Raw genomic sequence first — 25,072 nt, forward strand, 5'->3', positions numbered from 1 at the left:
TATATTTTACTTAAATATGTAAAAGTAAGTATTTATTAGTTAGAAATATGGAAAAATATTGACAATAAAATGTACCTTAAATCACTACAAACATTACTATTCGCACAGATATCACAAAATTTCAGCGATATTTCGTCAAACTAAAAGTATGTAATTTACCTATAAATCCTAGCCCTGATTATAACCAGTAGATAACATTGAACACAGCTATGGGTTCGGTAAATTGTCTACAGTTCAGAAAAAAACAACAACTGGGAACTTACCTCCAGTTATTTAGAAGAGAGTAGTTCCTCAATTCCTAATAAATCCTCGGTGTCGGTGTCGGTGTCGGTGGAATCGGACCCTACATGGATGACGAGAGGGGCAGCCGCCTCCTCGTAGTCGTCTATTAATCCCTCATGTTCCATGTACTCACGTTCCATCTGTTCTGCATGACGACATGTTGACGCCTATTCTTCGGTCGTGACTTTTAAAAATTCTTGTGTCGCAAGCTTCATGACGTCGTCCAATTTAAATGTCACATTATGTGATGCCACCCAGTTCTTTACAAGAGCCCAGATTTTTTCTATGGGATTTAATTCAGCATGATATGGTGGGAGTCTTAAAACGGAATGGCCATGTTCATTTAACAAAGAGTCCACTTTATATGTTACATGTTTCGCTTTATGTACTTTAATTATGTCATATAACTCAGGCTTCGTCATATCAGGTGTAAAGGGAATGCCTCTTCCTTGGAGCCAACTCTGCACGTCTTTCTTTAACGAGCCGAGAGTGGGAGCAGGATTTATTTGTGCATTGTGGTAAGAAGCGTTGTCAAGAATCACCACAGAAAACTGGGAGGCAGATTTGGAATTAATTTCTCACGGAGCCACTTGATAAAGTTTTCGCTATTCATGTCATCGTGGTAGTCTCCTGACTTGGTATTTGATTTGAATAAGAGTAGGGCATTGGGGACAAATCCATTCTTGCCTCCTGCGTGAACTATTACCAGGCGCCGTCCTTTAGACAAAGGCACACGAAGCCCTCTTCCAGAGTCATCCGACCAAGAAAGCGATATGGTGTGGGTGCTGTGCAAATAAGTCTCGTCTATGTATATTATTGGTCGGTCTTGTCGTCTGTAGTGCATTATTTGCCTCAAAAACCTTGTTCTTTTAAGGCGAATATCTTGCATTTCTGTCAGAATGGTTCTATTGTTTTGTGTCTTCCTCCACCTAAATCCCATCTTTCGCAGCAAAGGTCGCAAACTCTCTTGACTTCCCGCAAAATTTATGTAATTTGACATGCAATTTTTTCAATGTCGGCACTTCATTTTCACGCAGAGCGTAGTCGTATATGCGCCTACGGATAACGTTTTCATCGAAAGCGTCCACTGACGATTTGGTCGCTGGTCTTTGTCGTTCTTTCCCGGGAGTGTGGAATGATGTGGAGGGGCCTTCTGACATCTCAAGAGATTGTCTTTCGTTCATGATAGCCCTGATTGTTCTTTCAGGAACTCCAGTCGCAGCCGCTGCTCTCTTGCAAAAATGCTTTATTGGGATGCTAACACCATGACTGGCTTCCTCCTTCATGAACTCGTGCACGTTGCTTAGAATTTCCCGAGCTTGGCTATGCAAGGTTTTTGATTTCAACTTCGACAGAACTGGAGGCATTATGGAATTTAACGTTCATTAGCAAACACACACTTTTACATACACACACGCAATACACGCACACAACGTCAAACCGGTCAAATACAACAAAACTCACCGCCACTTTACCTGCCTTTCCCCTTCCGTGACAGAAATAGTGCTTCATTATTACAGTTGGCAACACTAGTTACTAGCTAGCCAATGAACATGCACTGCATAAAAGAAGCAACCACTACGCCGTGCTATATTGCCACATTACCGTCCCTGCCGAACGGTGGGAACCGCGAGCTGGAGCGCTATTCAATTGTTTTCAATGATGTTTGCGCGAGTGTGTCCAGGAATGGAATGACAATATGGCAACAATAGCGAAGGTTTTCGAGCAGGGTAGAACACGTGATGCTAAGAGAGAGGGAGACGAAACGAAAATTCGTTTCTACGCAACGGCAAATTTATGTGTGATGCACTGTACGTCAACGGCAAGGATATTGGTAGGCAAATTGTCCATCATTAATTTCATTACTTTTTTATTTTACATCCTGTCCTGTGTTGTTTTAAAGAATGAAACTGTCTTTGTTCGAGGAAGTCGTAGTTATCTGCTAATTGACTTCTTTATTTCAATTCATTGTCATCACATTGTGTAATTCAGACCGAATGAAAATTATGGTGGACAATTCGCCTTGGGTACGTACGAAATTGTTGTGCGGTGCAGGGCGAATCGTAAGGCCCTAATTTACTCTCCACGGTGATAAACTTTCTGGATAAATCTAATCTAACCAGACTTAAAGATCCAATTTTATTTACTATATTTTCAAATGACAACTTCTTAATGAACTTTACAGATAATGAAATACGGATAAGGCACTTAAAAGCATTATCAACGAACAAATATTGTTAAAGAAAACGTAAGTTGCACTGGTGCACTGGAACCGGACGAGAGCAAAGAAGTTAGAGTAATATTAGAACACTCACAGCCGGTGCGTGCTTGTTTCTGTAGAGAAAGCTGTTTATGTTTGTATAAAATTTGCTAACTGAGTTCGTAATATATATACTATGTCAGTATCAATGACAGATATATTTTCCTCCTACCAGGAGTATTTGAATAACGAACAGGAATTGCGCGATGTAAGTATTGTTTTTAATAAATAGATCCATTGTTATTTTATGCATATAAATGTTCATAAAATTCGATTATATCATCTGTTCGGTAGTAATATTTTACTAATGTGACAGTATATAAACTTGATTTATATCCTGCTGCGGAACATTGAGTCTCAACGAGTCATCACCAACGGACTCTGTTTCCACTTCCAGATATCTTCCTTATTTCGTCCCATGTTTCGAACTTCTGCCCTTCAACGCATTCTCCATTCTTCCTCTCGTGTGTTAGTCTTGTGGGTCCCAGCTCAATGCCTGTCTTTCTATGGACGATGAGTCTTTCCTCAATGTGTGACCAATCAACTTCCACTCCTCTTGATCTGTATATTTGTATTCCACGAAAAGTGGTCCTACTCCACGTTAATAACAAAATGAATTAATATGGAAGTTATCATTGTTTTTAAGTTTGTGATTGCATATAATTTACACATTTCGGTAACACTTTACTATACCTGAGACAGATTTCTTCAAATTTACAGGAGAAAGTACTTACGCAAATCATTTAGCGTTGTTGATGTTCGGGAATGTAATTTTGATTCATTTTAATGCGAATGCATGTGGTTTTCTACGAAAATCTATTTCCGACGCGCTATTGCTGCTGCCGCCATTTGCTTCCTGCATGAGAGCACAATACGCTATCGTATTGTCCGTATATGCTAAATTGAACGAAAGGAGTGCTAATGGAACCTAACCTAACCTAGTAGGCATACCTCGTCCCCGTGATGGTTTGTGGGGCTAACGTCAATGGTTTTTCTGGCTCAAGGAACGATCAACGGTAAGCTATCGCCATGTTGTGTGTGGAAAGAAACAAGAACAGTAAGTACTCGTAAATGTAAGAAATATACATTACTTTCCTAACAAATTCAATTATTTCACCTAATTAAGTGTTCCGGAATGCAGAATAGTACGTTAGCAATGTAAAAAAGTGCGAAAGAAATGATTCCCAGGTGTCTCAGGTATAGTAAAGTAGTACCCAGCAATAAAACGTACTAGGATCTGCAGTCTATATGCTTCACAGAAAAATTAAGTTAAAATTTGCTACATTTTAAAAGCGTCACACACGTAACACACTTTTGTTCATGCATTCAGCCTATGCTATCGTTACTCAAGTCCTTTTCATTTTTTTAGCAGAGACTCCACGGTGTTTTGTAATTCTGTGGAAATCAGTTCATTATGAATATTTGGTAACAGTTTCATAGATCGGAGTCACATTAAAATCGCATATTTTTTGTTTCGCATAGTTCGTAGTTACCAATTGTGTATTGCGGAACATAGTTCAAGGTGCCATTATGCTTTTTACACGAAAACAAATGCAATTTTCACATTCAGAGTGCTTTTTTTTATTAATTTCTTCGCTTCCAGAACACACAGTATGGCGGGCACATCTTGACTCATGTTGTGGTTATGTAGTGTTTCAACCTTCTTCACCAAAAAATACCTACTATCATGTTCGTCACCAGTGGAAATTATACATTATGCACGGGTAGCTGACGGATAGCCCCACAAACCATTTCCGATAAGGTTAGGTTTGGTTGGGTTAGGCAAGCATAGTAAAAAAAAAAGGGGCTTGAGACACTGACAGAGGCTGACGTCATCAAACGTAGGCAGCATCCGGTTGTCGTAGGGCAAGCAAATGAAAGCAACGGCAATTGTGCGTTGCTGAGATATTTCTCTTGAAATTTCCCGGTCAAATATATTCCAGATGAAAGAAAATACCTCGACGAACGTTGTAAACCTCGAAAAAACTCATTTCCGTAAGTAGTTTCTTGTGTAAAATTGAAGAAATGTGTCTCCGATGTATGAAATTGTTACCGAATATTTTAATCCAATCTCATGTGAAGAACCTTAAATTTTGTGTGTAAAATGTTGCACGTAATGCTGGAATGTCCCTGCTACTATCATGATAACAGTTTCATATCGGCACAACGTATTTCTTTATTTTTACAGAAGAAACTACGGTAAATTTCTCGTATTGGACAAACGGCTGAAATTTGCTAGTTCATATAATTTGAATATTCGTACTTACGTAGTCTGCATTGAGAAACATTGCTGAAGGTGGCATTTCGCTTATTTCATGGAAGGAAGCTCTATTTGCGATATATCGAGTAAGTTTTCTTAGTTTCTTTTTGCCTTCGGTAACATGCAAATTGGCTGTCACAGTTTCACTACCATACTCGGCATGCAGTGTTTCCACCCCCACTGCGCCCAAAAATACCTACGTACCCCAAATACATAGCCCCACGAACCATTCATACATAGCCCCACGAACCATTTCCAGTAAGGTTAGGTTAGGTTAGGTAGGGTCACGTATAGGTTACAATACTTAAAAATTGTTTTCGAAAAAATATGCATAGCCCCACACACCATTCTCGCATAGCCCCATGAACCATGACACACAGCCACACAAACCATTTGTGGAAACGTACCTTATTCAGTTACAAAAACATGTGTTTGGAAACACTGACCGGGATTACGTCATTACACACAGGCTACATCCACTTGGAAGTAAATGGATGCAAGAGCTTTAGTGCATCGGTCACACATTTATATCGAAAAATAGCCTACATGATGTACCGGTAAAATTCAATGAACGATGCGGGAAAACACTTCCCCGAACTTCCACAAGTATAAAAAACTGCATTCAGTAAGTAATTTCTGCTGTAAATTTGAAGAAATCCGTTTGTCCGATACGAGGAATTTACCGAAACTACTTACGGAAAGGAGTTTCTGTAGCATTTTCAAAGTCCGTACAGGTATTTTCTTTCATCTTGGAATTAATTTCACCGGGAATTCATGTATTTTTCAAGAGAAATATCTCTCTGACGCACAATTGCTGTTGCTTTCATTTCCTTCCTCTACGTGAACCGGAGGTAACCCCCTGTCAGTGTTTCCAACCATGCCGTTGTTTTGCAAGAAGATGTAGAAATGAAATAATATATTCCTGATTTTACTACGACCCCAAATTTTAACCATGTTTGCCTAACCAAACCTAACCTAACTTTACCTTACCGTGAATGGTTTGTGAGGCTATGCGTGAATGGTTTGTGGGTTAAGAAGGTTGGAAACACTGCATACCTACTGATGATCCACAACGCTAGTCAAGCTGTGCCCGCCATATTGTGTGTTACGCAAGCAGAAAAGGAAGAACAATATTTTCACCTTGAAGAATCTTTTGCAATGCAGAATAGGTAAGTATGAATTATAAAAATGACGAAAGGAACGAGTGAGGGGTATTGTGCCTGTATCGAACTGGTAATGAAATTTCTCCTTATCTTCCTAACTTTATGCAACTAAATAAAGGCCATATTTGCTTTCTTGATCCTCCCCTTTTTTGCCTGTATTTGTCACAATACTTACCAAGTGTGTGAAATCGTTGACCTCTTGTATATTTTCTTCATTCAATCTAAAATTTCCACATTTATTCGTAATGATTTTGTCTTCATGCTACTTACTATTAGACCAATTCTTTTTCCTTCTATGTCCAGATCTCTTAGTTTCTTTTCCATGTTTTGGTATGTATGAGATAAGGAGTAAACGCCATCTGCTAAGTCTAAATCTTCTACAGTTGTTCGAGCCAGAGAATGGACTTGGAAATTCTATTTTTATCTTTTCTGTCGAAAGCCAAGGAGGGTCACATGAGTCGCTGAACCAATCGGTTTTGTCCAGTTGCGGAGGTGAGGCATTCCCAAATTTTTCATTTCAAGCCATTTTCGAAACAGATGTCACTTTCAACAATGCCATGCACGGCAAATTCTAATGGTTGCCACTTCGCAGCAAGCAAATGGGTCTCAGATTCCCTGCCTCTCCCTGAAATGCGAACGAAGAAAGCTTGTTGACAGGAAGATGTGTTGTGGACGACTGGGCCAAAATCAGGCATGTAGCAACCGGTAGCAACACTGCTTTTGCTCCTTTGAACTGGATGCTGAAAGTCTGGGTCTCCTCAAGTCCATTCTTTAGCTGTTTTGTGAGACCCCAGTTTGTGCCTCTCCATTTTACTTCTGTTACCTGTTTTACTACTCCAGGAATTTCCATAAAAAATAAATATTGTTACTGACCAAATACATCCCTGCCTTACTCCAAAGATAACTGTGGTACACGCGTACACAACGTGGCATGTGGAACCACCATAGAGGTTTTTGATGAAATCAGATGTGTTGGGATGCCATATTACTTTATGGTACTTCACGTTTTAGTTCTCTTCACAGGGTTAAGTGTATTCTGGAAGCCTATAAGTACAAGGTACAGTAAAACCTCATTAATCTTAACTAATGAGGGGGGGATAATTTGACTGGATTAACTGAAATAACGTAAAAGAAAAGTAGAATGTGCATTAAAACTCCGTTTATAGCAACAAAACACGTTTATTATGGTGTATTTAAAGGGCATAGACCTAAATACACTATACAGTACAGAACAAAGTCTGTGGGAAACAGAATTTCATCAGTGGTTGACTGCCTTTTCTTTGCGAAGTTTTCTTGTTGACTTCTAGCCACATTTAAAACCTTGCATTCTGCTTTTTTTTTCCCCCTTTTGCCTGTCCAGATTAAGCGAAGTCCGGCTTAACAAGGTTTTACTGTACAGGTTAGAAGAGTGTACCACACAATGTACGAGGGGATATCAAAAAGTAATTGAGTAAATTTTTTACAGCCAAACTGAAATGTATTCACCAATTCTTTTATGCCCATGCGGTAGAAATCGTTCGGCGGCTGGACGCGTAACCAATGACACACAGCTGTCACAACTTCTGTATCGCAGCTGAAGTGTTTGCCGGCAAGGTGTTCCTTCAGTGGGCCGAACAGATGAAAGTCTGATGGGGCCAGGTCTGGACTGTATGCTTGAGAATTACCCAATGCCAGTAATTGACTTTTTGCGTCACTGATGCAGCCACATGGGGATGAGCTTTGTCATGTAGAATGATGATCTCCTCCAGAGATTTCATTGGACGTTTACAGCACAGAGCAGCTTGTAGACGATCCAGTGTGGCACAATATGCAGCAGAATTTACGGTTGCTCCATTTACCCCAAAATCAGCAAGAATGTCCCAGAAAACAGTAAGCAATACCTTTCCTGCAGACAGGGTTGTCCTGAATTTTTTTGGTGGGGGCGAGTTTGTGTGTTTCCATACCATACTCTGTCGCTTTCGTTCAGGGGTGTAATGAAAGACTCACCATTTGTCCCCAGTAACAATGCGGTCGAGGAATGTTTTTCCAGCCCTATGGTACCAGAGCAAATGCTCAATACTGTATCCCATACGGTTCTCATTATGCTGTGGTGTGAGCTGTTTGGGGACCCATCTCGCTGACACTTTCCGATACCAAAGTTCTTTATGGATGATGGTGTATGCAATGCTATATGAAATGCCCACTGCATCCACTGTTATTCGGATTGTTGACCGTCGGTCCTCCTGAATCAATGCCTCTACAGTCTCAACATTGCTCTGTGTGTGAGATGTGGGAGGCCATCCAGAACGGGGCTCATCAAAGACATTTACAGGCCCTGCGTTGAACTTTGCACACCAGTTACAGACATAGTGTCGAACGTCTCAAGCGTAGTTGCCATTTTGAAACAACTGCCTCTTGGTGTGCGTAAGGTGCACAAACAAGTACATACCTTGGCTATTTTTCGACGTAGTCACCATTATCCTCCAGACATTTCTGATAGCGTGGCACAAGCTTCCATATACCCTCTGCGTAAAAATCTGCCGCCTGAGAGTGCAGCCAGTCCAGGTCGTTGAAACTCTTCGATGCAAGCAACTTTTTCAGGTGAAGAAAAAGAAAGAAATCGCTGTTGGCAAGATCGGGGTTGTAAGGGGGATGATTGAATAGTTCCCATCGAAATCTTTCAATTGTCTCAACAGTAGAAGCAGCTGTGTGTGAGCGGGCGTTGTCATGGATCAGAAAAATTCCAGAGAGTAGCATTCCTCTCCGCCGATTTTGGATGGCACATCGCAGATTATTGAGTGTTTTGCAATACACCTCTGCTGTAATTGTTCATCCTGGTTCCAAAAATTCCACAAAAATCACACCCTTTTGGTCCCAAAACATGGTTGACAATGTTTTGTGAACTGATAGTGTTTCTTTGAATTTCTTCGATTTAGGAGAACCAGAGTGCCGCCATTGCATTGACTGCTGCTTTGACTTCCCAGTGGCGTACAATATCCACATTTCATCCCCCGTCACTATATGCGAAAAGAGGTCATCCCCATCCTCCCTCCAGCGGGCCAAAAAATCATTTGCAGCTGTCCTTCTTTGCTCTTTGTGAGCGTCTGTCAGCATTTTTGGTACCCACCTCACACACAGTTTTTGATACCCCAGGTTGTCAGTCACAATTCGATGCACTGTTTTCGTAGACACTTCTGGAAACTCTTTGGCGAGTTCAGATATTGTGAACTGGCGATTGGAATGTACTTTCTCGTTAACGTGTTCCAGCAGATCGTCCATCTGAACACTAGGCCTTCTGCTACGCTCATTGTCATGGACATTTGAACGCCCTTCCCGAAAGTCTGCACCATTGCTTGACCTTCCATTCACTCATCACTGTAGGTCCATAAATGGCACACAATTCCCGATGGATGTCAGCTGCATTCTGTCCTTTGGCGTTCAGAAATCGTATGACAGATCTCACTTGACATTTGGCGGGATTTTGTATTACGGCAGCCATTTCACCTTACTGCTACTCGCACATACGCAACCCCACTCTGACGATTCTATCTCTGTTGCAAGCACAGAATACTAGGGCATACTCCTGCACATGCTCAACTTCATCAGTGTTGCCAACCCCACGTAAATAATTATCGGCCCTTTTTTTGACATGCGCCTCGTACTTCCAAATGTATATTTCAGTTTTTGTGAATACATTCCCATTTGGCTGTAAAAAGTTAACTGAATTACTTTTTGATATCCCCTCGTATTTATGTGGTCTACACAGGAATAGTTGCTTTGAAAGCCTGCTTGTTCTCTCCTGAGCCTTTTCCCTACGCATCTTTTGATAGAGTTTAAAATAACTGCTTAGGACTTTACTGGGAACAGACAGTAGTGTTATATATGTTTCCTATTGTTGCAGTTGGTAATATCTCCCTTTTTAGGTATTTTTTCTAGTAGGTTCTATTCCAGTGTTCTGGTGGTTGTAATATTTCTGATGTCTTCTTGCAACTTTTTTGCTCTTTCAATGCTTGTAAAGTTTTGTTGGTAACGGTTCCGATTGCTTGATGATTTTTTTTTTCAAATTCTCCTAGCAGGAAGACTAATTATCGTAGAATTTTGGCAATCATTGTGACACGAAATTTGAACCTTCCTTAAAGTAATGAGCACTGTTTGGATTTCAAAGAAAGAGTTATTTATATTGAAAGAAAAACTTAAAAATTACCTTTCGTAGCATGATGAAATTACAATAAAACAAAAGGAACTTGGGCCATTTCTTCTTTCGTTGGTTCCTTGGTAAATACTCACTTGTGTGTTACATTTTCTAACATTTCTTCTGGTATTTCACATAGGTCTTCCGTCCCTTCTGTAGCATAATGTGGTTCAGTAGGCTACCTCTGGAAAATCTTCCTTTGATCTGTTAAGCTGTTCTTCCTTGTTCTTTAAGAGTACTCCCTCCCAACTTCTTACTGCGTATTCTGCATAGTTTTGTTTTGAGATAGAATTTTTGTGATTTGGTACACTTCCTTCATATTTTTCTCGTGTACTTTTTTTTTTTTGCCTTCCCAGCCAAATCGCTGATTAATTTTTCGCGATATACTCATGCATTATATTTCCTTCATGGTCTTTTTTGTGCATTCTTCTTGTAATTCTTTTTTTTTTCCCTAGTTTTAAACATATTCATCTTAATACATTTCCTTTCTTCTATCAGTTCCTCTTATTCTTGATGTATTTTGAAGTTGCAACTTAAAATCCTGTTTTAGCCTGTTTTCCTGTAGTTTTCCAACATCAAACATGTTTCATTTGGTGAATTTCTTTTTTACAACCATGATCTTTATTCTGGCTAGCATTAGATGGGCATTACTACCAATGCCTGCATTATGCTTACTTCTTACATCAAAGATTTTCTGCCTACAGCTATGTGATCAATCTGATTTGAGCTTCTATAATCTCAGGGTACCCAAGAGACTTTATGTATATTTTTGTGTGCAAAAAAAGTGGACAAAGAATAACCATTTTATTTGAGATATGTTCAGTTCTGCAGTCAGAAAGTGGGAAATTGATAGTGATGGCTTATTGGTACGCAATTCTTGGTTTTATCAATTGCAAATGAGGTATATCTTTTTTTGACTAGTTTCCTTAAATTCGTTTCATAAACACTATTTGGACTTTCCTGATGGCATAGAGGTAATGCTGTCACCTTGTAATCATGAGGTCCAGGGTTTGATCTCTGGCAGAGGCACTTAGAAGTTTGGATCCCACTTCAAAATATAAGTCCATCCCTGATTAGTGTATCTGACTATGAAGTGACATACAGGGTTTGTCCGGAAAGTAATGAGGCTGGGTCCAGGAAATAAAATTTATTGATCCAATTGGTACAACTTGATAAAATTCTTCAAAGTACTCTCCTTGGCTATTGACACACCGCTGCCAGCAAGATTTCCATGCAGCGTACGCCTCCTGGAAGTCAGCTTCCGACAACCCCCTCAGAACACCTGTCGTTGCTGCTTGGATGGCCAATACGGTGACCTTTCAAGCTTCTTTTGAGCTTGGGGAATAGAGAAAAGTCCGCTGGGCTCATGTCGGGACTGTACGTTGGCTGCGGCAATGTGGCAATGCCAATTCTAGCCAGTAATGAGATCACAACGAACGTGGTGTGACTCGGCACATTATCGTGATGGAGCTTCCAGCATTTGGCAATCTCCAGTCGGACCCGATTGACTCTGTCTCCCAGGCGTTTGAGGACTTCCATGTAGTAAGCAGCGTTGACAGTCTTCCCTTGAGGCAGAAATTCTTTGTGTACCACACCTTTCTTGTCAAAGAAGACAATGAGCATTGTCTTGATCCTGGACTTCGACATCCTTGCCTTTTTGAGGCACGGGGACTCCTTGGTGTGCCACTCCGAACTTTGGCGCTTGCTTGAAATCTCCATGCCAACTGAAAACCTGGGCTCTTGACAGGGCTTGGTCCTGGTAGGCCTCCTTAATCATGGTGAACGTCTCTGCAGCGGTTTTTCCAAGCTTGAAGCAAAATTTAATGGTGTATCGTTGCTCAAGGGAACACTGCATTTTGAGCTTCCAAAAATCTTGACGCCGTTTTTAAACACTGTTCACGCAATAAGCGCCCCTTACTCTACCAGAGCTCAGAAGCGACTGGTCTGGGTAGCGTTGGTTAGCTAAGACCCCCCCCCCCACACACACACACTACCAATCCCGCTCGTGGCAGACGCGCTGTTGACGACTGGAGCGCCATGCGGTAGCCAGTCTATTTGAATTTCACTACATACTGTAAGATTGTAATTTATTTGCTTCGCAGGAGATAAGAACAAATGTGAAGGACATAGAACAAACAGCAAGGGAGATCCTGACAGTTCTTCAGATAATTCATCAGGAAGGAGGTGTTCAAGAAAGTAAGTCAACTGAGTTGATAATTAAGTTACTGAATTTGGACATGCATATGTTTTATGTTGTAACTGTCATCAGAATCAGTAGTAGGGCAAGTGTTTGTACATTAGTATTACAATGCTAGTCATGGAGTCAGCGGGAGGCAAAAGTTTAATGTAATGGAACCAGTGGTGTATTGTGAAAATCTGTTTACCACAACAATTCTTATTTATTGTACATATAGGGTGTCCATAAATTAAGTATCTATTTTGTTCAAATAGTGATTTCAAACCAGGATTTGAACCCAGGACCCCTACATCATGTGCACTGCCATGGAGGCGAGACAGAGAAAATTTTAGTTATAAAGTTTAAATTTTGTGACCTCCCACAACAATCTCATTTTTGATTTGTATTAAATCGTAGATTGGAAACATAATTCTGACCTCATTTTACACTTAATTTTCAATCTAAAGGAAATTCTGCTGGAAGACTAACTTATTTTTATTTCTGTTATCAATTAAATTAACCCTTGAAGCCGGGAGTTAAATACCCATCAGCTGCTGCGAGAGGCGGTAATTTTAAATCAGTGAAACAGCAATTTTCGCATAATGTCACAAAATTGAACATATCTTAAAAACCATTTGCTCAATTACAATGAAATTTTCAGGACTTGTAAACGAAACTTCACACTACATAAAAATGTATAAATAATGACATTTATACTATAGTAACAAAAATAATAATAAAAATAAAAATTTACATGTTGCGCTTACAAAGTACTACTTCTGTCTTGTGTTCTTGTTAGTTTAGAAGTCCAACGTTGTGTGGTACAGTTTAAAACATGCTTCGAAACACAGTCCTTCTTCACAATCTGAACACCAATAATAATAAATAACCTTCACCGTCACTTTCCTCTAAAAACGCAAAAAATTTCGTCCGTTTCGATGCCCTTTACCGGCTCGTGCGATGCCATTTCTCATCTGTTTTTTTTTTTTAATAAAGTGATGCAATCACACATAATTTCATGTAATTGGAAGGAAAACCAACAGATGGCAGCACTTTGCAGTCTACTCTTGAGTTACATGCATTTTCATTCATGTGGGAAAACAAGAGATGGCAGAATGTGCATCATTTCGTCACTACTACAGGGGACGTATACGTGTACGTCGAACCGCCTCTAGAAGCACTATGAGGGTCCGTACACGTGTACGTCGAACCGGCTTGAGGGGTTAATAGGGTTCTTCCTTTTCCTTTTTTTTTTTTTTTCAAATTGAAACGAACAATGCAATGGACCTGTTGTTGATTTGAAAATGATTGCGATTAATATTTTTAAATGTCTTTAATTAAAGATATTGCATGTAAATGGAGCGTAAGAAACACCATTTCTGTAATTAATTTTTGTGTTGAAGCAATGTGAATGCAATTTTTTCATTGATTTGTCATTTTCCTTCAAGTCCCGGCATGCTGCCAGCGAGGAAGGCAACTGTTTGACGAAGTGAAAAAGCATTTTGTTGAACTGGGCAAGAGAGTTCCTGCTGACCAGTATTACCGCTTCCACGATCACTGGCGATTTGCTGTCCAGCGTCTGGCATTCCTGGCAGCACTCACAATATTCCTCGAGACAGGACTCCTTGCTTCAAGGGAGGAGGTGGCAGCAATGATGGGAGGTAGGAAATAGTTCTTCACAACTGTCTGTTACTGCAATCTTCATTATAACAACAAATTAAAAAACTGTAGCATGGTAAAAGTTCTTAATTTCAGTGTTCTAGTATCAGTTAACAGAGATGTGCCTACCTGCAATCCCATCAGATAGGCTGGACTACTATTTTTCTTTTATTTATTAACCCTTCCGTTTCTACTTGTTTTTAAGGCAATTTTATCAATTCCTGATGAATACTTTCGTTCAGATGAAACACTACACTAAGAGATGTAAATATTGTTTTTTTATATGTAAAAAATGTATTCTACATATCTTTTACCTACTTGCTCTTTACTGGATGAATAAGAACAAGGAAATAAAATGTCTTCAGCTTATTGCTTGGTTTTTGTATTTGTGACCCCTTCTTCCATTTCATATTGCTTTTTGCTGCACTGCAATATCTAGGGCAGCATTTTGCAACGTATGGAGCACGATCCACTGCTAGGTCCCAAGGGGGCATTTGGTAGGTCGCGAAGTCTGGCTCGAAAATTTATTTACTCTGTCTTAAAAACCTATTACATTTAAATTAGTAAGATATGTTGTTTTAATAATTTAAATTCAACCCGTGTTGTATGTAGTGGGAGGCATTGGCTGCTAAAACTACGCACTCAGCATACACCTTGCAGTTAAAATCATAAACTTGACAAAAGCTTTTCCATTAAATTGAAAACTTTGTTCTGTGCTGTGGGATGAAATGGGCAGTGAACATAACCAGCTTGTGCTTTTGAGACTTGATGAGCACTCAGATTTCCAACTTAAGTTAACCACCATTGAATCCAACATACTCATGCTTATGCGGAAAAGGCAGCCCCAACCGTCACATTACTTCGATGAGTAAAAAATATTTCTGTTTTCAATTTCAGCATGTGTGTTTAGTTAATGTATTTATTATTTTAAATTACTTTTAGAATGAAGTATATGTAATTTTTTATAAAGAAGCGTAAAAGAGGGTTTCTTAAAGTACTTGATGTTAGCAAAAATATTATTATAAACTAAGCCTCGCTTCAGGTTAAGTTTGCAGCAGGTTTTTGCATATGTAGATCCAAATGTGCGCGCAAAATATAGTTCTGCTGAGACGGGTTGCATTCCGACACAACTGCACACTTGCAAGAAAACAGTTATTTAATGTGTAATATACGGACAAAATAATACATCCATTAGCAGGTATCTACTTGATCAGTTGCAAGCACTGTGCAGACGAACTTGGATCCGCAGATCCAGCTGGGATCTCTATTATGCTGAAGAATCGCTGAAGCTCAAGAGCGAGTCGAGTGAGACTGAATACGTTGCAAAGCATGTGAAATCAGTAACACCGGTGTTGCACGTCGCACTATTTTAACCCTATTTTTATCGTGATTCATTGCTAATCGTTCTATACAGCAGCGAGAATGGCTCAATTGAAGTCTCCTGTTCAGTGCCCGGCTTTGCCCGAGTGTTATTTTGAGCATCATCCGAAGGGAATAGCTCTTCAAAGTCAAACAAGTTGTTTTATATTCCTCCTTATGTCAACAAGACCAAAATAAAACAGGGTGTGAGGTGATTTGCCATCAATGTGCGCACAAACTGTGTCTCGGGTGTTGAATGATTTGCGGTTGAGTTTAGAAGTAGGAAACAATTGTTTGTTGTTTGACAACAAAAGAATCTCCGCGGTATTAAAATAAATCACCGTGAAAAGAAACATGTTAATTATTTGGACGAGGCATGCGTACATTGAATCAAGCATGGGAGCGTGCAAAACCACCGCCAGGGCTGAAGCAACCGACGGGGGAGGGGGAGGCTTATTGTTCACCCACTGGTGGCAATGAAGGCTTTGTTGAAAACACATACTTACTGTTCCGTGCAAAGAAAGGGAAGGGTGATTATCACCAAGACCAAGAAATGGGCAGACCAACATTTGGCTCCTGCCTTAGTGAAGTGATTCATGCGAACGAAGCAACCAAAAAGAGAAACAATAACTCGTAAGTAAGTTCAAGAGGGGCCTGTTGTTTAATTTCACCTTTGTTTTCTTTTCTTTTCTGCGTGCTTGACATACACACATGCCCTTATGTTTCGAAGATATTTCGCGATTTATATTAACACATTCGGGTCTGGCCTCATGATACAGCATTGTTACCTCTGGTCTGCAGTTTTTGGTTGTTTTTCAAAAAATCATAAAAAAAATATTTTTAATTTGTTTTTATTTACCACATATTTCTTAAATCTACAAAACTTCCTCTTTTCAATGAACAAAAATTTGTTAAATTTTCTTTTCATTTTCAGACATTTTTTAATATTTTTTTCAGCAATGTTTTGTGAAGAAGAAAAAAGTACAACATTGTAACAAATGTTAATATAGAGATATTTTAAGTTCGTAATCTGGAAATTTCAATAATTAACTACATAAACTATCAATACATCTTTTGAATCTTACATAAGAATACTTCTTATGCGCACATAACAAAAAATAATTACAAATTACAAGTAATTATCTTTTGTATGAAAAAGTGGCTGCAGGTCAGGACCAGACGATGTATCAGTTCGTTCTGCGTCATCTGTAAAAATTAAACAAATAAATAAATAAACTAAATAAATAAAATAAATTTTCATTTGACATACACTATACAAAATAATAAATGGAAAAACTAAAAATACATCAGAGCATGTAGGAGAATCAAGCAAGAGGCAAGATGAATAGACCCAAAAAAATTACCTCTTCTCACTTCAATCATAAAATACTAGAGTTTGCAACACTGTTTATATTGTCGACAATAATTATTACGAATATAACCTACCTTCCAAATCTTCAAATTCATCTGCATCATCAAAATCGTCGCTAACTTCAAACTCTGAGGCAGAATCCTCTATGCAGTCTGGATCTAATTACGCCATTCTAAACAATGCACAGTACATCAACGCGACAACAAACAGTCGCAGGTGCGGGATAAAAATAGCACATGAGTCACCTAGCGGTCGGAATTTCAACAGAGGGGCTTGAATGAACACGCGCATGAGACGAAGTACGTCATAGCCCGTCGTTCAATCAGCAAAGCGATTGCATACCGCAGGAAGGGCTATGCCCGTCGTTCGTCCATATTGACTTTTAGTGCACTGCGGGCTATGCCCGTCATGAGACCCCAATGTGTTAAGTAAGGACACATTTATTGCATAATCTATGTGCAGAAAGTACTTTAAAAATTGTATGGTTCAGGAGACAAAAAGAAGCAAAAATGCATTCTGCTTGACATGCATGTATGGGTTTTAATGTGTTAAGAGGCAAGACTGCCGATTCTCTCATTGTCTACGATACAAAGAGCTCGGAGGTTCAGGCAAGACTGTCACCGATGATTCTGAGCTCTGGTCTCGTGCGGATGAATACATAAAACCTGCTGCAAACTTAACCTGACGCGAGGCATAAGTGCACAGCCCTAGGAGTAATTCTGCCAGCACCCATGCCAGTGGGTCCCATGAAATGTAATATCTTTCAACTTGGATCCAGAACTGAAAAAGGTTGAGAATCACTGATCTAGGGTGTTTTGGAAAAGGCACACAAACTGTGATTTTCTGTTGCCTGCATCTAAGTCCCACTGAATCAATTAAAGAAAGTATTATCAATATAATTTTATATCGAGCATGTGTAATGATTCTAAACAGTGATGCGCCAACATGTATATCATGTATGTAGTGTTTGCCATTGAAAGAATAAACATACAAAAACTGTCTGCTGTAAAATTCCATGTTTGGCTTAAGTCCTTTAACCTGAACACCCTAGGTATCTTTCATTACAGAGAAACTTAGTGCCGAAATTAATACAGGAAACGAAAACAGCTTCAGGGAAAATATGAATACTAAAACAGGGTGGCCACTCTGGGACCATGATAAAATTCAAGTATAATTCCTGGTTTCCAAGGCAAACTTTCAAAAATTTCCAGGGTGCAGGCAAATGTTTTCTCTATTTCAAAATTTTAATTCATATCAATTAAACGGTATATACATATATGTATAAAAATACTTAATTTAAGGTTCGGAGTTTATATTTGTTATTTCACATACTCAGACTGGAAATGCATCTACCTAGTCTGGCCATAAATACTGTTACACACTATTGTGTGAATAAATTTAATATGGTTTCAGATTTTTAAATCTTCTTTTAGTGTGTTACACTTACATATATTGCACACAAATAGCACCAATCAGTTTTCAAAATGTACACTTTTCGCCCTCACACAGGCTCGAAGTCTCTCTGGTCAGGCATCTATTGCAGCACGGATGGTCTTGATGGGAACGACCGCCCCTGCTGCTATCAAGGAGCGCTTTTAACTTTCAATTATAGGGTGCCTCTTCTTGCAGACACTACCCTCTAGCTCTGGGCACAGTTTGTAGTCCAAGGTACTAAGATCATGGCTATCAGATGGCCAATCAAAAGTGGAGATGAAATCGAGTACACTGGTCTCCAGTCACCGTTGCATCATCCTTGCCTTATAAGCTGGGGCAGAATATTTCGTGAACATCGAGGATTCATTGTGAAACATTGTTTGTTTCAACAGTGTCACGAGAGGGTCCAGGACACTTTCCACATACACTTTTGCACGGCTTTTAAGCCCTTTTTCTAAAAAATGAGGCCTGGTGGAACTCTCGTAGCTCACCCCCACCAAACCATAACTGAGGAGGGCTGGTGGCATCTCTGATTTTTGGGAACTCTCTCACAAACTTCTCGAGAGTTTGAAGCATACACCCTTTCATTTTGGCGGTTAAAACTTTATTCAGTGATGAACAATTTCTTATCAGTGAAGAGAATCCTGCAATGCCCATTGGCAACGTACCGCTGCAGGAGCCGTCTCGATTTCAGTTCCCTCTGCTTCTTCACTTGTGGCGTCAGGAAATTTCCAGCACTCCATCGGTAAGCTCCAATTCTAAGGTCTTCATTAAGTACCATGAACATGGATTGTTGTGAAATGTTCAGCTCCTGTGCCATTATCACTTGCTTCCGGATGGGATTTCGGCAGATGCGAACCACTACTGCTTTAACAGCTGCCACTGTTCATACGGTGTGAAGTCAACCAACTCTTGAGTGATCTTTCGTGCTACCAGTATCAGTGAATCTCTGTATTGTCTAATACACAAACCTTTTGCTGATCTTCGGGATTTTTAGGGGCTGTAAACTCTCAGTGAGTAACTTCCCAACCATATGCAGAGCAATTACGGCTACTCTGTTTTCATATTCGCCCCACTCCATGCTAAGCACAAGAAGATACACGCTTGCTCTTTCACAGCTGAACACACAATGGTCAGGAGTGAACTTCAGCACAAGCTTGGTTCATGAGCCTTACTACCGGATGTATAGTCCAAGCCGAAAGTTTGTAACAGTATTTATGGCCAGACTAGGTACAGCACAAGTCTCAAATGTTGCGGGATATACTAATCTACGAATTGTTAATTGTATAAGAATTCCAAACTCAAATTTAAGTAATAAACTTCAAGATATCTTGTCTTGTTTGTTTGTTTGTTTTGTTGGTGGTTTAAGTACACTTTATGCACAGTAAGGCTAATCGGGACTGGACCTACAGTTTAAAGTGGGATCCGAACCACTTGTGCCTCCATCGGGTATCGAACCTGGGACCCCTTGATTACAAGGTGGCGACTCTACCACTGCGCCATCGGGGAGGCCCATATCTTATCTTGCAATAACCTTTCATCTGTAAAGGGATTGAGAGAATTCTCTTTTATTTTCCATGCAGCTTTCTTTTCCTTCCTCAATAAAAAATGTAAGCTAAACTGTGGATAAGTTGCCTCAGGGCATTTATAATAAATTCAACGGAATTTGGATTAATAAAAGTTGCAATTTTTCATGTCTACGGAGAAAAATTCACGCAGAATTTTCGGAGCTAACAGTTCAAGCATAGTTCCTGGAATTCAATGAATTCCCAGTGAGTAGCCTCTAAAAATTTCTCTGTAATTATTTACTACTGCATCTCTCATTCATGTAAACTACTTGACAACTCTGCCTTATGAAATTGAACAATGTTTTGAGTGTTCCTTTTGTATGTTTGTAGTGAAGACACAGCGTGAGCTAGGTTTCCACTTAGACCTGGAGGATTATTTGATGGGATTGCTGCAGCTGTCGTCCGAACTGGTAAGTTACAACTTTCCAGAATTCACAGTGTTTTACCAACATAATTTTTTCCACTAATACAGTGGAATCGCAATGTTATATTTTCCTGCAGTAAACAGTCCGTCTTCAAGGTTCTAAGGGAGCAAAATGTTACAAAATATTCCTGTGTTTTACATTTTCACATATTTTATATTTTATAATCTTGGTCCCCTGAAAAATGTAAAATTGGGATTACACTGTAATTTTGCCATTTGTTTCATTATTGAGAGTTTGCTACCTTGTTTCTTTAGACTAATCATAATGATGAAGATGAATGACACGTAAAAGAAATGGACGAACAAAAACAAAATGGTATATTCATATTAAGACTCAGACTTTTCTGTGTTAAAGAATGCCCATGTACTTGCCAGAATATTTTTTTTTTATTCTAAGTAGGGTGACCATAATATTTTGACCCAAAAGCGAGCTATCCCAAGGAGATCAGTTTACCCCCCTCCTTTTCTGAAAAATCGGTTAGGCCTTATCCTAAAAGTATTGTTATTATTTATTAAAGTATGGATCACATAACAATCTCGGTATGACTTACATAGCGTTTCTGATCGACCTTTATGCTGAAGTTGAGTAATGCTAGAAGTATTTTGCAGAAGTAATCTTCTTGAGAGCAGCTTTATTCTTCATAAATCGTCCATTAATCTCCCCGAAAACCTTACCCCACATATCAGACACACAACTCTTACATTTTCTTTTGAGTTTGTGTCAAGACAGGAAATTTAAATTCTTGTTGCAATTCCGTAAAGAAACCGTGCTTATTTACTGCTCTACAAATAACGGAACACATAAAAAACAATACCTCTTTGTTAGCATGAAATATCTCAAATTTAGACTTGGTTTTCAAGATAATTCCTAGACTTTTATAAAATGGGACAAATAGTGGCTTTTTAATAATATGGACCAGGACACGCCTCTGAAACGGGACATATGGTCACTCTAATTCTAAGGTTTTATTTGTAACTGTGGTGTTAAGTCATTGAAAAATGAATGGAGTAAGGCTCTCCTTGTATGTAGAATTCCTAGTTTAAATATGTATTTTGAACATTTCCTGTCGTATGTAGTTTGATCACTGTTACCATTATATATACTAAAATGTTACTTCAATAAACATGTTTGAATGCTTGTAACAATTGTAAACTAGAAGAATAATTAAGTAAGAAATTTGTTTTTTGTTCTTGGCACAGAACGTTTTCTTTAAGGCCAGGTCTTAATTGCCTATTGTATGTTTCTGGGTCTGCTATTCAATGTCAATGTACCATTGTTATACAGCCTGATTTTAAAAAATGGATTCAATTTTGTACGGCTATGTTTCCTGAACTATACATGGTATGTGAAGGATTTACATAAAATTTGAAAGAGAAGGTCTTAAAAGTTTCACATACAACCACACCTATATCACACAGCCATGCAGCGGTGTCAGTTGAGAGCAAAATGGCTCCCATACAGCACAAGATTTTTGCATTCGTGGCAGAGTTCATTAAAACTAAGTCTGCGACTGTGGTGCAGCGTACATTTCATCTTTGTTTTAACATTGAATCTTCATTGAAGATAAGCATTTGTTTTAATCACCAATTTGAGCAAACCGGCTATCCTGGCTCTTCGGTTGTGGCCCCCCGAGATCTCCTTATCTCATACCCTGTGACTTTTTCTTGTGGGGATTCGTAAAAGAAGCAGTTTGTGTACTAACTCTGTCAACAACTTTTGACGACCTAAAAACCGTATCGCAACTGCTCTGAACTCAGTGATGAAATACGTTCTTCTTTGGATATGGAACGATTTCAGCTACCATCTGGATGTTACCCCTGTAGCCGGAGGGGGCACATAAACATTTATAAACTTTATTGTGAGTATAATCAAATGTAATTTGAAACTTTAGGTCCTCCTCTTTCAAATGTTATGTAGATCATTCACATACGATGTATAGTTCAGGAAATATAGCTGTATGAAATTGAGTTCATCTTTTTTAATCATGTTGTATTTTATATTTTCTAGTCATATCGTCCTTGACAGTTTCCAGTCTCAGGCTGGGTAGGCATAGAAGTCAAATTTCTCCACCATCTTCTGATTTTCCACCATTCCTGTCTTCACCCTTCATTTCAATCTTGCTCTCTTCTCAGACTTCCACCACCTTGATTTCACATTTTAAGTTCTTTCTCCTTGGTCCCCTCAAAAAGGTAAAATCAAGGTTTCACTGTACTATTCTTACATTGCTAAGGAACGTCATTGTTCCACATCACTCAGTTCTTAGTTGTCTTGTCTTGTTAACGTAATAAATAGAATTTGACTAATATGAATAAGAGCTTCGTCAGAAACTTCAAATAAATGTCATTTTAAAGCTTTTCTCATCCTCTTGCATGTTGTGTGTTGGATAGTCTTTAATATGTGGGGCCTCCCCAATGGTGCAGTTAGGGTGACCAGCTGTCCTCTTTTATCCGGACTAGGGATGGCCAAATGGATCCGGATCTGAAAATTCTGGATCCAGATGCAATGATCTGGATCCGGATCTGAAAGTTTCTGATCTGGATCCGGATCCTAAAGTTCCGCATCCGAATCTGAGAGTTCCGGATCTGGATCCCAAAATTTCGGATCCGGGTCCGAAAGTTTCGGATCTGGATCCGAGAGTTTCGTATCTCAATCCCATTATAATATTACCACACCTTAAAAGGTATTATGATCTTCGATTACAAAGACATTTTTCATTAGTTAGTACTACAAGAATTTCTTTCAAGTGTTGTTCCTAAAATACTTTGCTACGCATCGGCTAACACACTCGTGCATAAAAATAATCTTACTTGTTTAACATAAAATGTCAGAGGTGATTTTGTAAATGCCATTGAAACGAATATGTATTCATTCGAATGTATTGGACATTCCATTCCAGGATGAAACCTTTAACACATATAACAAGATAGAAATGTTATACAAAAATTATGTTACAGTTTTACAAATTAAAATAAAACATTATAATATATGGAGTGTTATATAATTACAAAGTGTAAGACTAACAAGGGAGGTTATCTAAGTGTCCTCCTCCGATTTCTATGAAACTTGGCAGGTGTATAGTGGGGCCCACAGGAAGAAATACATGATTTTTTTCAGCTATAAAACGGTTTTAGGCGGCAAAACCCCCTCAAATGTCAAGATGAGGACAAATTGAAGTGAGGATCTGACCCCTGTGTCCCTCCGATTTCCATGAAACTTGGCAGGTGTATAGTGGGCCCAATGGAAGAAATACGTGTTTTTTGTTTCAGCTAAAAAAACAGTTATAGGGCTCAAAACCCCCTCAAATGTCAAGATGAGGACAAATTGAAGTGAGGATCTGACCCCTGTGTCACTCCGATTTCCATGAAACTTGGCAGGTGTATAGTGGGGCTCAAGAAGAAATACGTATTTTTTTTTGTTTCAGCTAAAGAACGGTTTTAGGGGGCAAAACCCCCTCAAATGTCAATATGAGGACAAATTGAAGTGAGGATCTGACCCCTGTGTACCCCTCCGATTTCCATGAAATTTGGCAGGTGTATAGAGGGGCCCAAAGGAAGAAATATGTGTTTTTTTTGGCTAAAAAACTGTTTTAGGGGCAACCCCCCCTCAAATGTCAAGATGAGGACAAATTGAAGTGAGGATCTGACCCCTGTGTCCCTCCGATTTCCATGAAACTTGGCAGGTGTATAGTGGGGCCCAATGGAAGAAATACGTGTTTTTTTGTTTCAGCTAAAAAACTGTTTTTGGGGGGCAAAACTCCCTCAAATGTCAAGATGAGGACAAATTGAATTGAGGATCTGACCCCTGTTTCCCCCTCCGATTTCCATGATACTTGGCAGGTGTGTGTATAAACGGGCCCAAATGAAGAAATAGGTGTTTTTTTTTGGCTAAAAAACTGTTTTAGGGGCAACCCCCCTCAAATGTCAAGATGAGGACAAATTGAAGTGGGCATTTGACCTACGTGTCCCCCTCCGATTTTCATGAACCTTGGCAGGTGTATAGTGGGGCCCAAAGGAAGAAATACATGTTTTTCTTGTTTCAGCTAAAAAACGGTTTTACTGGGCAAAACCCACTCAAATGTCAAGATGGGGACAAATTGAAGTGAGGATCTGACCCCTGTTTCCCCCTCCGATTTCCATGATACTTGGCAGGTGTGTGTATAAACGGGCCCAAATGAAGAAATAGGTGGGTTTTTTTTGGCTAAAAAACTGTTTTAGGGGCAACCCCCCTCAAATGTCAAGATGAGGACAAATTGAAGTGGGCATTTGACCTACGTGTCCCCCTCCGATTTCCATGAAACTTGGCAGGTGTATAGTGGGTCCCAAAGGAAGAAATACGTGTTTTTCTTGTTTCAGCTAAAAAACGGTTTTACAGGGCAAAACCCACTCAAATGTCAAGATGGGGACAAATTGAAGTGAGGATCTGACCCCTGTTTCCCCCTCCGATTTCCATGATACTTGGCAGGTGTGTGTATAAACGGGCCCAAATGAAGAAATAGGTGGTTTTTTTTGGCTAAAAAACTGTTTTAGGGGCAACCCCCCCTCAAATGTCAATATGAGGACAAATTTAAGTGGACATTTGACCTATGTGTCCCCCTCCGATTTCCATGAAACTTAGCAGGTGTATAGTGGGGCCCAAATGAAGAAATACGTGTTTTTTATTTCGGCTAAAAATCTGTTCTAGGGGGCAACCTCCCCTCAAATGTCAAGATATGGACAAATTGAAGTGGAGATCTGACCCCTGTGTTCCCCTCCGATTTCCATGAAATGTGGCAGGTGTATAGAGGGGCCCAAAGGAAGAAATACCTGTTTTTTTTGTTTCGGCTAAAAAACTTTTTTAGGGCACAAAACCCGCCTCAAATGTCAAGATGAGGACAAATTGACGTGGGGATCATCTGACCCCTGTGTCCCCCTCCGATTCCAATGAAATTTGGCAGGTGTATAGAG

At 39.4% G+C, this 25,072-nt stretch overlaps 1 protein-coding gene across 1 annotated transcript in view; it reads left to right on the forward strand.

Moving 5' to 3' along the window:
- The first annotated feature begins 2,581 nt into the window (after positions 1-2,581).
- Positions 2,582-25,072, forward strand: part of trsn (translin) — a 28,769-nt gene continuing 6,278 nt past the window's right edge. The window contains exons 1-4 of the mRNA XM_083143259.1: positions 2,582-2,750; positions 12,239-12,332; positions 13,761-13,973; positions 20,035-20,114. Coding sequence (XP_082999385.1) covers positions 2,679-2,750; positions 12,239-12,332; positions 13,761-13,973; positions 20,035-20,114 — 459 coding nt within the window. The 5' untranslated portion in view covers positions 2,582-2,678. The remainder of the gene's footprint in view (positions 2,751-12,238; positions 12,333-13,760; positions 13,974-20,034; positions 20,115-25,072) is intronic.

This window comes from Lepisma saccharinum, chromosome 21, assembly GCF_977018435.1.
Source record: "Lepisma saccharinum chromosome 21, izLepSacc3.1, whole genome shotgun sequence".
NCBI classification, from domain to species: Eukaryota; Metazoa; Arthropoda; class Insecta; order Zygentoma; family Lepismatidae; genus Lepisma; species Lepisma saccharinum.